The sequence below is a fragment of the Pecten maximus genome, chromosome 3, assembly GCF_902652985.1.
Source record: "Pecten maximus chromosome 3, xPecMax1.1, whole genome shotgun sequence".
NCBI lineage: Eukaryota > Metazoa > Mollusca > Bivalvia > Pectinida > Pectinidae > Pecten > Pecten maximus.
The window spans coordinates 19,586,930-19,604,005 of NC_047017.1; the positions used below are offsets into that span (position 1 = coordinate 19,586,930).

Below are 17,076 nucleotides of genomic sequence, written 5' to 3' on the forward strand. Positions count from 1 at the left end.
TGCATTATGGAAATCGATTAGCATGTCGACTTGTGGTACAAATTTGTGGTGATAAGAACTTGTATGAGGTCCTTACCACATTGCCATGCCCCAGGTGTATACATCTTTTTTACAACATTGGTATCTCCTAGAACTAATTCTAACATAGATATCTGCTTGGTTGCTGGAATTACGACATTTCTTTACCCTTGCAAAGAATACTTCAGCTTTCTCTCCAAAGAAAGAATCTTTTTTAGACAATCTGAAGCTGTGAAACTGTACTTTTAACAGAAGTTAATACTGAGACAAGGTGTTATTGGACACGATTGGAATATGACCTTATCCCATGGAATGCAAATCAGCAAATGACTCATTATCTTGGGCTTTATGTGTAAAAAAAATATCTGGAGAAATGAATGCTCAAACTAGAATTCGGACAAGGGGAACAACCCAGACACGAGAGGAACAACATTAACAGGCCTTTTAATGGCACTACGACAGCATCTTCATCACATGCTCCATGACCATATTGCATGTACAATGTATTACCCTGAAAACTCAGACTAAGTCATCTAGCTGGGTGTCTTCATGACCACTGTCTTCAGTTCCATTTGTATCATGTTCATAAGCCAACTGGACTTTGAAACTCCCTGGAAACGTTACAACTGTGTAACTCCTCATGCTTGAAGTGTAGCGAAGTGTAGTGCAATCAAACCTGGGTATTTGACCATGGCTTGACGTGTCACCTTACTAAGTGATTAAAGGCTTAAAATGATCTAGTGTATCTGGGGTTTTGACACACAAACAAATCAACAATTTTGACATTACTGTAAATTTAATCACTCTGTTTAAAACAGGAAATGTTTGCAGTACCGCTATTGCAAAATATATCGACATTTCAATAAATGTTCAAGGAATATAAAGAAGGAGATTTTAAACATTGGAAAAAAAAAGATATCCGACTAGCTTTGACCCATACATACTAGTTCATTAAAATCTGTATCACTCGCACACAAAATGATTTAGAAATGGTGTTTTTCTCATTTGTTCCATTTCTCTCTGGAGTAAATGAAAATAAGTCAATATTGGGACTTTAACATTTTCTTTAAAATTGCAAGTAAATTTATTTTTATGCAGTTTGGATCAAAAACGTTATACATGGTTTAAAAAATACAGTAAATGTGTTTAACAGTATGGAATTTAACATGGCAAATATGGCCAAGTTAGCAATAAAAACTGTGTACATATTCTATGATAATTTTCATGGATAAACCAAAACCATACAAACTGTAAATACAAAATGTATTTCGATAAAAAGGTGGCGAAATGTGAATATATATATAGGACTATTGAAAACAGTTTGGTGAAGATTTGATCACATTGAACCCCTATAGCCGTAAAACAATAGAAAATGTGACATCTTCAAACAATATGTCCATAGCCTTTTGAGAACAAATTTATATAGCTATATAACTAATTACATTGCATTTTCGAAATTCACATGTAATGAGGTCCGTAGATTTTCAGAACCCAAATTAGCAGCATCAACAGATTTACAACTTTTTTGTACCAGGCATTTTTTCAGACTCTTTTTCAAAACTTTTATCAAGCAAGTCATGCATAAATTAACATTTGATCATTTCACATTATAAATGATTATATATATTAAACTGAACAAACTGATGACTGGATTCTTAATAATTTTCAATAAAAAAAAAAATTCCCATTTTCTTTTCATTTTGTCAGAATAGTACTATTTTAGTGAACACCTGTACCAGGTGAGGACATAAACATTTTCAAACTATGATATTTCATTTTGACCATTTTTGTACATATTTTGTTCACAAAAATAAATAACATGTATATGTACTTATAATTACCAATAATTGGTATTGATCTGATTATCAAATGTTATACCAGTTCAACCTTCACAATATAAATTACAACACATACTCATTACCGGTAACAATCAAAGAAACTTCCAACATTGTGGTATTTATTTAAAGTGTGACAGAGGAAAAAAACACTAAGTTTCACTTAGTTACAGAGATTCACCCAAACGTTAAATTATTGATCATTCTTCATTTTGAAATTTTGGTTTCATATAAGTAGAAATATTAACAAAAACTTGAGAAAAAATCTTTTACATGTATTTAAAGTAAACATTGATTGAAAGTGAAGATTTAAGCATCAGCATTTAGATATCATCATTGTTCATTCTAGACTGTTGTCAATGTATGTCTAATTATTACTACATTAATTTTTTTAGTCAAGTTATACTTGATTTTGTTTGTCAATCTTTAAAAACATACCAGTTGTGTATATATATGTATATTTATATATGATGCTATAAACACTGTACAATGTATCTGATATATGTTGTTTTATAAAAACAAATCTTGTCATTACCCCTATACCCTTCGATTACACATTCAGTTACAGGGATATAATATGACTTACTAATTGAACATCAATAAATTAAACACATTCAAATGTAGAAATGTTGAGCATAAAATTGGTAACTTACATGATTTGAGGGTCATGGAAGGAAAGTACTATCAATGATATGTTCGTTTTAAATAATTAAATGTAGAACCTCAAAATCAGACATGATTACATCTAGGCTAATTCATAATCTCTCGAGCTAACGATCTCGATAAAGCCAGCAGAAGAATTGTATGATTTATATCACATAATTAAAAAAATATATATTAAAAGGTAAGGACTATTCCATTAAAATATCTACCTGACCCCAGGAATCCAAAATAAATTGCTTCTATCCAAGGTTGGATTTCTTTCCTATAAGTTCTTGTAATTTATTCAATAAGTTTTGTGAGTGGTACCCCTTAACAAAATCTGGAGACCTGAGGTGGGGTAGATGTTTTACTAGAATAGCCTTAATACATATTGCCCAGTTATTATCTGTTTATCTAGTGACCCACTTCAAACTTCCTACATGTAGTTTTATTGTTATTTCACTATATTATCAGATGAAGTTTTAAATCTGAATTTCTAAAGCCACTTGTAATGATAAAGAAAGAGTTACCTGTATTCCTAAAGCAATCTTTATACAGCTTCTTTTCTTTTTCTAAAGCATTGATTAAATAGTGCAAGGATATCTGTATTTCTAATGATATGGGACTAGAGTTCTAAGACATTAAGTCCATATAAAAACATTTTTTGAAAAATAATGAAACATATTGAAAATTATGAAATGTGACAAAGTTGATTATCATAAAAGCAAATTTAAATATTCTGAATTGAAATACACCCAATGGAAATTTAATACTGTCACTACTTAGGAAAGTAAAATCATTAATTAGGGACAGCTAAACATTTTCATTGATTGGGTTAATTCTCTGAGAAATTCTACAATAGACAGAGTGTATATAAAACTTAATTCCTTTAACAGGATTAACTATTTGACACATGCATGTTTCTGTTAGCCTTAGCTTTCATTGAAACAGAAACGTATGATATTATCCAACTGAATTTTTAATATACATTGTATATGAACATGTTTATCTTATAATAAAAGACATGTATCACACTTAATACATGATTTTCCATGTAGTTTCGTTTACATGTACATCTATTAATTCATATAAAAAGAATTTAATTCAAATAACATCTCTCATTTCAGTTCTCATCCTCCATGCTAAATTTTGTGATTGTAAACCCGATGTTTACTTCTGTGTGGAAAGTGGAATGAGGGATATATGAATGTAGTTCTTTTAAATAAGGTTGGAATGAGGGATATACCAATGTATTTCTATCTCGATTGGAATGATGGATAAAGATGTAGGTCATGTTGTATCTAAAAGTGAAAATTGAGGTCCGCTTCAATTTGCCCCTGTGTGTAACCTTTATGTACATGTGATAATTTTACCCGTTTTTTTCTGAAATGGTAAAAGATTTAATGTGCTTCAAATTTAAGGATACAATATTGCACTAAACAGCCTCAAAGTTGTGTTAAAAAATAAAGTAAATACAAATGTAATTTAGTGAAGCCTGAACAAAGGAAATGGACATTGCAATTTATTTATTTATTTTTTTAAATAATGATCATGATCATTTCATGACTAATTAAAATCTCAAAACACGGAATTGCACGCATCAAACTTGTTAAATTATTTAATTTGCCATGAGCTTTTTCACATAGCTGGTATTTATGAGAAGTAATAACTCTTAAATTCATTCACTATGATACTGGCTAATTTTGACTTTAAAATTATGTTTTAATTCCATCACCAAAACAATTATATGATGATTTCATTTTATGCAGGACCTCACAACAGTATTACATATCTTACAATATTTACTGGTATGACATGGTCACATAACAAGGACATTCTAGTTATGTGACAGTTTTATGACAGAGTTATTATAATCATAATTATATCTGTAATACAATATAGATACACAATGTACTCATATTTGTAATTACAACATACAATAATACATAGATTTATGCTGTAGATGAATTCATTTTGGTGTACTCAAATTTAAAAGTAAGTACATATCAAAACAAATCTGGCCAATGAAGGTACACAATACAATGTACTTGCTGTAGAAACAGTACAGTGAGACCTGACTTTACCAACCATCGACTTTACAGACCACTGACTTAAACGACCTCCGACTTTATCCACCATCGATTTTACTGACCACTGACTTAAACGACCACCAACTTTATCGACCAATGACTTTATCGATCACTGATTTTACAGACCACTGACTATAACGACCACTGTTTTTACCAACCACCAACTTCACTGACTACCGACTTTAATGACCACTCACTTTACCAACCACTCACTTTAATAACCACTCACTTTACCGACCACCAACTTTATCTACCACTGACTTTATCTACCACTGACTTTAACGACCACTGACTTTATCTACCACTGACTTTATCTACCACTGACTTTACCAACCACTGACTTTATCTACCACTGACTTTACCAACCACTGACTTTATCTACCACTGACTTTACAGACCACTGACTTAAATGACCACTCACTTTAATGACCACTCACTTTACCGACCACTCACTTAACCAACCACCGACTTATAACGACCACTGACTTTACCAACCACCGACTTTATCTACCACTGACTTAATCTACCACCGACTTTATCTACCACTGACTTTACCAACCACTGACTTAACCAACCACTGACTTTATCTACCACTGACTTTATCTACCACTGACTTTATCTACCACTGACTTTATCTACCACTGACTTTACCAACCACTGACTTTACCAACCACTGACTTTATCTACCACTGACTTTATCTACCACTGACTTTATCTACCACTGACTTTACCAACCACTGACTTAACCAACCACTGACTTTATCTACCACTGACTTTATCTACCACTGACTTTACCAACCACTGACTTTACCAACCACTAACTTTATCTACCACTGACTTTATCTACCACTGACTTTATCTACCACTGACTTTACCAACCACTGACTTTATCTACCACCAACTTTATCTACCACTGACTTTACCAACCACCGTCTTAACCAACTACTGACTTTACCTTTCACCGACTTTAACGACAACCTGCAACATACATCACACCATATATTAAACAAATTGTGAAAATTTGCTGACATGAAAAAGATGAAATACTTAACACTGGTGGAAAATCTTCAAAACTTTGAAAGAAATAACTATTCTTAACACAGAGTCGGTGCAGCATCAAGTGTCTCTTGACAAGATCGGTGACTTTACTGACACACTATCGTATCTGACAAGGTAAAGTCAGGTTTCACTGTATACAGAAACTTCAATTTACACAATCTTAATGTAGATGGAATGCTCTCAGCATTAAAGACCTGAAATAAGAAAACCACTAAAATATCCACATTTACAGTATATGTGAAGTAGCACCAAACAGGGAATCTCGGGGAGGAATCATTAGAAATAAAACTATGAACTGGTAAGTACAATGCAACTGTTGATGGAATGGCATTTACAAATGTCAATAATTCTGGATCTTTGATAATGGTACTAGTTTTGTAAAGTTACACAAATGATGGGACTGTACTTGTTATTTCTGTTAAAGAACAAAAATTATCTGAGCACATCTGTGAATGAATAACAATATGCTAATATAACAGATCACACAACAAAACCAGTGTGGTTATATTAGTACCCCAAGGTAAGCTCCAGTCAAATCATGACATATCCTGTTCCATAGTTTTAATATCAATATAAAATGTGGCTAGTCTAAAATGATGCATTTTTCTTTTAGATTTCCTCACAATTTTAAACTAATATGATCAACAGTAAAGTTTAAACAAATTATTGGACCAATGAACTTTTGTTTATTTTCAAATCATTAAAAATACAAACAACATGATTATGAAGAACGTATTCACAGTATCTAGAAACAGAAAATTATGTCTTCATATGCTTAAAATATGTACATTATTATCTATGTAAAAGATATAAGCAAAAATAATATGCAGGTATAAAGCTTTTAGCATTAAAGTGAAGAGAGACCGGGTCATCTTGCATCATCAAATTAAAACATAGTACAACATCCCTTGGTTTATACAAGTAGCTCCTAGATTTATATAAAAAAAGATATTATGCTGAAAATCAATTATTAGATCTGAAAAATAGAAAAATTGCAATTTTTAAAGCAAAAAAAAAGCATGTCACTAACAACATTTTCCCACCACGACTATAACGGCAGGTGCCAAAGGCATACCGACGTTAATAATATATATATATATATATATATTGAAAGGCTTCCAAATGGTTTGTTGTAAGGCCAATGCATTAATCTAAGGATGTATCTGAGAAATAACAGATATTAGGAGTATTAGGAGATATAGTCACATAAGCAATACATTATGGTGGGACGGATGTTTTTTTTCTTTTAGTTAAGAATTTTGATCTCTACGGCATTTGATTACACTGTCAATACCCATTGTTTTATCCATTGAAGTGACTATTTAATAAGTTTGAATTTAAACTATACTAACAGAATTATATATCCTTCTAAAGGGAGTATTGTGAAATTCTCATTTATAATACAATTAAATGTCATTTATTATATACAAATCTATACTGTTAAATGTAGAGGAAAAACTAGGCATAGGCCTTGCCTGGCTATACACAGAATCAGATAACCTCATCGAACAGGTCATCTTGTAAATAGTAAAACTTATTATATGAGATTGCAACAGCTCCAGCATCACTTCTAAAAAATTGGTATAAAAACTTGAGAATCATTGTCGTACATTGTACGTATAGTGCAATCGGCTGTGGATATTTCAACATATTTTATTGGAAATCAATTGGATTGAACATCAGGCTTAAGCCTATATTAAAGTTCTCTCCATAACATATTACATTTATTTCAAATAATTAGTATCCGGCTGTGGATATCCAACAATAGTTAATTTACCAGACAATAGGCATTAATTAAAAAAACTAATAACAATGAAACCACACCACAGAAACTGAAGATTCTACCTGTAATTATATTCTGATTTTATTATTCAGTGATGACTGTGCGGCTTTCAATCTCACAATATTCTTGGAATCTGTAAATACCCTAAGAAGGGACTTGTTCATCTCCTACATAAATAAAAGTAGAGTATTTAAAGCACTCCTTCGTCACCTGTTGGCCAAATTTTGGTATTTTGATCAATGAAGGGCAATAACTCTGTTTAAGTTAAGTTAAATAACTCCATTTCAGTACACATCAAAGTTGGCACATGTTCTTGGCAGAATATACAAGATGAACCACAGACAATGTGTCACACACTGAACAAAAGGCCAAAACTCTGTATAAAAGGTGGCCTGAATTCTAAGTTCTTTATATGTTACAGACTACATAGCATAAAACTCTAGTTATCTCCTGTAGTAATGTGGGGGACTAATTATGCATGGTAAACAACTTGGTACTTTTTTTATTGCAGATTTAAATCTACCTTTAAAACTGAATTGGTCATAATGGTAGATATAAGAATCAAATTTTAAACATAGATACCAAATCAAACATTACTATCTATCTATAACAAATATTTCAAAAAAAATTCAATAAATGGCTCACTGCTGGTAGAACAAGAAATTAAATTTCAAGCATAGATACCATATCAAACATCACTACTATCTATCTATAACAAATATTTCAACAAAATTCCAATAAATGGCTCACTGCTGGTAGACAATGATATGTATCACACATAAGATATACTTTATTAAACAAAAATAAAGCTATTTTAAAGTTTTAAATAAGGTTATACAGCAAGTCTTCAAGGGTAAATAAAAACAATATAATTTGTACATCAACAGATGGTACAAACTGTAGTTGTATTCAACATCGTGGAATGTGATCTCCTCCTTATCACCATTTTTTATTAAAGGACAATTAATATATAATAAACATAATTATACTAAATAAATAAATTGGAATTAACACTCTATAAATCTCTACTCTACTTATTGATCTGTCACTTTTGGTATAATGACGAGATGAATTTCTTAAGTTGAAACTAGATTTTTTACTTCTATCTTGTCCAAGGCTATTAGAACAATGAGGCTCCTTATACTGTACTATATCAAATTTAATACACAATAATTGGTATTTTTTATATGTTCTAGGTTTTCCTCAGACCAAACTGTTACTAAAAAGATTGAATTAGTTACACTGACTTTCAGATACAAAAATGTATTTGATGGCAAACACATCACAAATTTGATCTACCTGAATCAGTTCTTTGTGTACTAAAACATATCCCTCTAAATAATTTTAACTTAACCATATTCAAATATGACAAAACTTTTACCAATACATTTTGTAAAACAATGGTCTGTAAATCAAATTTGAAATGAATTGTTGAACTTACAGCTAAAAGTTTACTTCCAATGTTTTCAAAATAAGTCTCACCTGTGGAAATGGATAAAAAGTAATAAAAAAAATATTGGCAATGAAAAAACGATATCTCATGAGACAGTAGATATTAAACTATAACTCCAATTCCTCTGTGTGGATATCTATGGTTTCCATCTCTATAAGGTCTCGACTCTCCTCTACCAGATGGTGAGTGCCATTAGGAACATCTCTCCTACCCTTTGGGTGGTACTTTCCATTGTGAATGGTATTGTGATTAGGCTCTATCTGTTTACCAGGAAAATGGGTCTCTCTGCTAAATATACTGGTCTCCTCCGGGTCATCAATATCCAGCAAACCTGTAGCATAGCCAGAAATCCTCTATAAAGCATATACATTGTCAAAATATTATTTAGAAAGTACGTCATAATACCTGCACCATATATAAAATTAATCTACAGAGTATATCACAAACCTGCACCATACATACATTTACATACCCCATTTCATGGTGGGGACATAAAAAACCTGCACCATAAAAGTTATCTACACAGAATATCACGCAACCTGTACTTCCAGGTATATAATTATTATGTAATCTATTTTTAGATTATACCACAAACTTCACCAAATAAATAATCTATCTACTATGCACTAAATCAAGATGATTAATATCCCCAAACAGCATAATAAACTAAATTTTCCTTCTAAATACATGCTTACCACAGAATCTTCAGTAAAGATATTTATTATCTGTAAAATATATCAAAGAGCCTGTCCTGGTCATAACAAATACATGTTGTCTATTAAAGATATAGTCATTTCTAGATCTATTAAAGGTCTACTACCCTACATGTACAAAACGGCAGTCATTTTCCTAGACTTCAAGTAAAGATAACATGTCTCAATGAAGACATCAGTCAAATCACTCAGCGACACCATCACTCACCTGTACACTTCTCTATACAAATTACTACTACAGACATCACTCACCTGTACACTTCTCTATACCAATTACTACTACAGACATCACTCAGCGACTCCATCACTCACCTGTACACTTCTCTATACCAATTACTACTACAGACATCACTCACCTGTACACTTCTCTATACCAATTACTACTACAGACATCACTCACCTGTACACTTCTCTATACAAATTACTACTACAGACATCACTCACCTGTACACTTCTATATACCAATTACTACTACAGACATCACTCAGTGACTCCATCACTCACCTGTACACTTCTCTATACAAATTACTACTACAGACATCACTCAGCGACTCCATCACTCACCTGTACACTTCTCTATACCAATTACTACTACAGACATCACTCAGCGACTCCATCACTCACCTGTACACTTCTCTATACCAATAACTACTACAGACATCACTCAGCGACTCCATCACTCACCTGTACACTTCTCTATACCAATAACTACTACAGACATCACTCAGCGACACCATCACTCACCTGTACACTTCTCTATACAAATTACTACTACAGACATCACTCACCTGTACACTTCTCTATACCAATTACTACTACAGACATCACTCACCTGTATACTTCTCAATACCAATTACTACTACAGACATCACTCACCTGTATACTTCTCTATACCAATTACTTCTACAGACATCACTCAGTGACTCTATCACTCACCTGTACACTTCTCTATACAAATTACTACTACAGACATCACTCAGCGACACCACTCACCTGTATACTTCTCTATACCAATTACTACTACAGACATCACTCAGTGACTCCATCACTCACCCGTACACTTCTCTATACCAATTACTACTACAGACATCACTCACCTGTACACTTCTCTATACAAATTACTACTACAGACATCACTCAGCGACTCCATCACTCACCTGTACACTTCTATATACAAATTAATACTACAGACATCACTCAGCAACACCATCACTCACCTGTACACTTCTCTATACAAATTAATACTATAGACATCACTCACCTGTACACTTCTCTATACCAATTACTACTACAGACATCACTCACCTGTATACTTCTCTATACCAATTACTACTACAGACATCACTCACCTGTACACTTCTCTATACAAATTACTACTACAGACATCACTCACCTGTACACTTCTCTATACAAATTACTACTACAGACATCACTCACCTGTACACTTCTCTATACCAATTACTAGTACAGACATCACTCAGGGACTCCATCACTCACCTGTACACTTCTCTATACAAATTACTACTACAGACATCACTCACCTGTACACTTCTCTATACCAATTACTACTACAGACATCACTCACCTGTACACTTCTATATACCAATTACTACTACAGACATCACTCACCTGTACACTTCTCTATACCAATTACTACTACAGAAATCACTCACCTGTACACTTCTCTATACCAATTACTACTACAGACATCACTCACCTGTACACTTCTCTATACCAATTACTACTACAGACATCACTCAGGGACTCCATCACTCACCTGTACACTTCTCTATACAAATTACTACTACAGACATCACTCACCTGTACACTTCTCTATACCAATTACTACTACAGACATCACTCAGCGACTCCATCACTCACCTGTACACTTCTCTATACCAATTACTACTACAGACATCACTCACCTGTACACTTCTCTATACAAAGTCCTTAGACATCACTCAGTCGCATCACTATCCTGTATACTATAATAGACATCACTCAGTCTCATCACTATCCTGTATACTATAATAGACATCACTCAGTCACATCACTATCCTGTATACTATAATAGACATCACTCAGTCACATCACTATCCTGTATACTATAATAGACATCACTCAGTCACATCACTATCCTGTATACTATAATAGACATCACTCAGTCACATCACTATCCTGTATACTATAATAGACATCACTCAGTCGCATCACTATCCTGTATACTATAATAGACATCACTCAGTCACATCACTATCCTGTATACTATAATAGACATCACTCAGTCACATCACTATCCTGTATACTATAATAGACATACCACACGTTACAATTCCTACCTGTTATCTCCAGGTCATATGTAGATATGGTGCTCTCAGTCTTGATGAGATACAGGATGGATCTACTGGGCCATAGTAAATGGATCATCACCAGAACACACAGTAGATCTGATCCGAGTGTTATCGCTGTAAAATCAGTATTAATTCTTTATAGTCATTGATTATGATGGTCAACTACTTTACAATGTAAAACATTTATGAAACCGTAAAAAATATGTACATTATTGATAAGTCTAAAGAAAGTAATCCAAATTCAATATTTGATTAATTTTCTTCAACTTCCATAATCAAAGCCATGTTTATTTAGATCTTCCAAGAAGACAAGTGTTTATATCATTTGAGACAAAGTTTTGAGTTTAAGTGTGTGACTAGATCACTAATTTCTAAAACTACACACTGTGACTTGTAGGCCCTATTCCTCAAATATAACAGTCTATTCTTAGATTTTCTAATGATCTTCTCAACACAAAACGTCTGAGAAATCACTCCGAAATCTGTAGGAGGGACCTGTATCTGAGAAATCACTCTGAAATCTGTAGGAGGGACCTGTATCTGAGAAATCACTCCGAAATCTGTAGGAGGGACCTGTATCTGAGAAATCACTCCGAAATCTATAGGAGGGACCGGTATCTGAGAAATCACTCCGAAATCTGTAGGAGGGACCGGTATCTGAGAAATCACTCCGAAATCTGTAGGAGGGACCGGTATCTGAGAAATCACTCCGAAATCTGTAGGAGGGACCGGTATCTGAGAAATCACTCCGAAATCTGTAGGAGGGACCTGCATTAGTTGTCTCTTTTGACATGCAGTAGGAAATAGCAGGTTTAGTTAAAACTAGCAACACACCATTAACACTACAAATATTTTATGCTCTATTAAACACTTTTATTCATATTCTTGAAAACAAAATTATCATTTCGACAACAATACAAATTATCTTGAAGCAATCATATTAGTGTTGACTCTTCTCCAACGACATATGATCAAAGAATTAACTTAACCTCAAATTATCATAATTTCAATTTCTTCAGTTTGGCTTTATTTATCATTTAACATCCTATCAACAGCCTATAGGTCATTTAAGGATGGCATTATGTGGGTACGACATGCATTTGTGTGGTGAGTGTGTATGTGTTTTAGGAGGCTGCGTTATGTTCATGTTAAGTATGTGCTAGTCCGGAAGTTTTGCCAATTATAATAATTAGTGCTACCTGAATGAAGCATGCTGCTGAAGACACCCAACAGGACACCCGGTCACATTAAACTGACAACAGGCAAATTTAAACCAGCCGTCCCACTCCCAAAATGCTGAGTACTAAGCAGGAGTAACAACTACCATTTTTAAAGACTCGGGTCTAAGCAAGGGGGCAGAACTGGAAGCCTTCCTTCCAGTGTCAAACACTCAACTTAAGGCCAAAAGTGAGGCATTGTCAAGGGAGACATTAGGAAGAAGAAAGTTACTAAGAAAAGATAAGATCCCAAGTTAAGTTGCCTCTTACGATCAAGCAATGGGGGCAGCAAGTACAATTCTTAAGCCCTACCTGCTGGGTTATCAATTTCCTCAAAGCTTATAAGATCTTTTATATGCACTATGTTCAGTTTATTCATTATAATTTTCACACAATAACTTACTTAGAATAGTTTTATGCTTCCACAATGCTGAGATCTGTGTGCCAATGATTGCTAGGACAGGCAGGTATATAAACCACACGAGGAAAAATGCTCCAAACTGTTGAAGGAAGTTCAGTCTGTCTGGATGTTTGCTATGGAATACTGTGCGTCTAAGCTCTATGACAAACCATATCATAATCACCACACGTAAACCTAGTGTTATGTAGCCTGGCCATGTCTGCCATTCATCTATGTTGGAGATTTCATCAACTTCAGTCTGTAATTCAAAGAGAAAGATGGATCACAATTTTTATTTACAAAATGAAAAAAACATTGTGAGATAGTGCCTGAATTAGTATATACATGAATTATTTCTGAAATTATGATCGATAAAAATATATATATATAGAGCTGTTTATTATGCAAAAGTGTGTTTGGGTTGCTGAGAAAAATATCTTCTAAGTTTGAGCAAAAATACCAAACAGTTTTGTTTATCATACATTAACTATATTCTCAACAAAATTTCCATTGATCTTAAATTTTAAGTAATTACATGTGTATATAAGGTTACCATGAATATGAATATTTGCTAACAAAGAGTCTTACCAGGTTCCAAAAATACAGGACAGAGTTTGAGAGAGTGTATACACCCCAGATGGAGAAGACCACAGCACGTCCCTTTATCTCCATGTGTGAAATTGTCCAGCCACGAGCAACCAGCAGTAGAAACAGCATGAACAGGCACTGTGATATTGTGTCCACTGCATTCCCAACTATTTCCAATGGGAAGAAACCAACTCCATTGAAAGAAAATATCAACAAATGTAGGAAATTCAGGGCTATACCTATCACTTCCAAAGCTATCACAGATGTAAACAATTGTGTTATGGGATGTTTCTGTTTGATAAATGCATAAAACCAAATAGGAGATATTATGCCATAGATTATGAGGAAAACTAAATAAATTTCAAAAATATCATGGTCGTCAAATGAAAACTGATGCTCAAATGGATTCAAATGTTTGGATGCTGGATTTCCATTGACCAGCCAGATGTCATAGTCCAGATTGAATGGCTTGTCATCATTCCGCTCCCACACACAATGGTTACGCTGGCAGGCAACTAAACTTACATACCAGTACCTGAAAAAAAAAAAAAAAATCTTCAACTCAAGCTTTTACACAACATCAATTATAGAGCGTAAGCATGATTATTGACTTTATAAATTCCATTGAAGATATTCTGTAATAAGAGGCCCATGGCCCTTAATGGTCATCTGACTCTAAATACCCTTGTATGTACTATTGTATATACATGTAAACTCAATCTTATTTCAAATATAGTGGTACTGTTGGCCATGGTGGCCATCTTGGATTTTGGACTGACCAGAATATTTTTATAACATCACTTGGTCAGGGCCATCTCAAGATCATTGTAGCCAAGTTGAAAGCCACTGGTGGAACTTGGGAAGTAGTTTGAAATGGGTGTTGTTCAGGAAAACCATGATTGTGCAATCATTTTACAAAATGGCCACAGTGGCTGCCAAGTTAAAGTTTTTACCAGGCTGAAAAATAACAACACTTTGCTGGTTCCCCTTTCTTAACATCCTCACCAATTTTCAGCTCAATGGCTCCAGTGGAACTGGAGAAGAAGATAAAAATGTGTCTTTCAAAATAGTTGCCATGGTGGCAGCATGGTGCACGTGGCCATCTTGGCTTTCAGACCGACCCGAAAAATAACAACACTTGGTGATGGTCAGGATTATCTCAGGATCATTCCAGGCAAGTTTCAACTCAATCCCATCAGTTGAACTTGAGAATTAGTTTGAAATGTGAAAAGTTTACGCACTGCTGACGGCGGAAGGCACATGACGACGGACGAAGCACGATGGCTACAAGTCAGATAACCTAAAAATCAACTTTTGCTTACGATATATGATCACCTTATATCTTTCCTTATATTGAATCATGAATCTGTATACATTGTATACTGTGTAGTAAGTTCAAAGAATCACCATGGGGTACAAATTTCAAAAAGTTAACTTTAGAGTACTATTTTTAGTAACAAAACTCTACTTCAATTGTCATATAGCCTAATGGGCATGGTTGCGTATTACGCACAATTTGGTGATTTTTCCCAAACTGATAATATATCATATAGCCAACATATTTCTACAACAGACATGGTGTCAGGGCCAGATGAAACTCGGTCTAGTTACCTTGGAGACCTAAAATCCTGTACTTTGTATGTGAACTGATATCCTGGCATGACGTTAGCTGGGTTATCTTCGTCATAACAAAGTTTTCCTTTAATACACGGGACCTTTCTTAAGAAATCCTCCAAACCGTGTTTCTTGCACTCGAAGTCAAACGCAATGGTATCAATCTTGTTAAACATACGTGCGCAGGTGTGTTTGTGTAGCTTTCGAGTACTGTTTCCGTGAAACTCCATAAAATATTCACTATCTACGACAACTAAAGTGACGATTGAAGAGGAATTATTTCTTGAAGTAATATTTCCATAAATAAATCCTTCTGTATCCAATAAATCTTTCGTGTTTGTTTTTTGAATACCAAATTTTGCAAGATATTTGTAGAAACTGCCGGTGTTCCATGTCCCTTTGAGATGTAATGCTGATATTTTTATGTCAACAAATAAACTAACTAGCATTAAAACCAATGTAGCTATTCGAAATGGAGATGATTTCATAGTGAACGTGTAGTTAGTTGTTTTGTTGTTTTCACTATCATTCCATCGCTTCGGTCACCTCCATCTTGGATTATTACAACTTCCTGTTCGAAATTACTTCCGGTAAGATAACTCTGTGGTTTTATGTTGTTGATGTTGGAAAATATGATTTATTAGATATGGAAAGTCGTTACGACATGCTTAATGTTTCGTGCGAAATGCTTAATTTTAAAGTGCAAACTTTTTAATGAAGAAATCCTTTGTAATTGAGCATAATCTAGCTAAAAGGGATAAGTTGTAAACAAAGCAACCATACATGTTTTGCTTCAAAGCGGATAATATCTCCATCTTCAAGTTAGATGACTGGTCTAACGTTAGAAATCATTTCGCATACAGTAAAGCATTTAGCATGTCGCATTTATCATGAAGCATTTCGCTTTCAACAGCATTTTTCATTTTGTATCGCATTTAGCCAAAATGCTAAACGCTTATTGCAAAATGTTGTTTTGTTGTTGGCCTCGGTATTTTGAAATGCTGAATACTCTCTAGCTGCTCAGGGCCTACTGTCTATTTGCCATGAGTGTTTAAACTGTTTCTGGTATTGTTATCCTCAAATTCATCGTCGGATACCCACGGTTCGGTGTACTAATTTAAGCTACACTTATCACGCCGTGATGAATTTAGCATGGTGATATCCGACGGTGTCCTCAATTACAAATGAACATTTAACGTTGTTAATGAGGATTAACAACGTTTGATATGTAATTTAATAGAAAGAAATCAAAACAACAACTCAAGCTTTAACCATTTCGCATTAAACAATTAGCATAAAACATTCTGCATTTA

General features: G+C 33.9%; 1 protein-coding gene across 1 annotated transcript; it reads right to left on the reverse strand.

The window, feature by feature from the left end:
- Positions 1 to 5,334: 5,334 nt before the first annotated feature.
- Positions 5,335 to 16,311, reverse strand: LOC117323493. The gene is made up of 5 exons (XM_033878749.1): positions 15,761 to 16,311; positions 14,150 to 14,684; positions 13,565 to 13,820; positions 11,933 to 12,058; positions 5,335 to 9,211 (listed from the first exon to the last, which is right to left on the reverse strand). The coding sequence occupies exons 1-5, from the start codon at positions 16,249 to 16,251 to the stop codon at positions 8,988 to 8,990; spliced, it is 1,632 nt and encodes a 543-aa protein (XP_033734640.1). The 5' UTR covers positions 16,252 to 16,311; the 3' UTR covers positions 5,335 to 8,987.
- Positions 16,312 to 17,076: the final 765 nt, after the last annotated feature.

Coding starts and splice junctions, on each gene's coding strand:
- LOC117323493 (XM_033878749.1), bottom strand. CDS start 16,251: ATGAAATCATCTCCATTTCGAATAGCTACATTGGTTTTAATGCTAGTT. Junction 14,685..15,760: donor CAGGATTTTAGGTCTCCAAG/GTAACTAGACCG, acceptor TTTTTTTTTCAG/GTACTGGTATGTAAGTTTAG. Junction 9,212..11,932: donor ATATGACCTGGAGATAACAG/GTAGGAATTGTA, acceptor GCTATGCTACAG/GTTTGCTGGATATTGATGAC.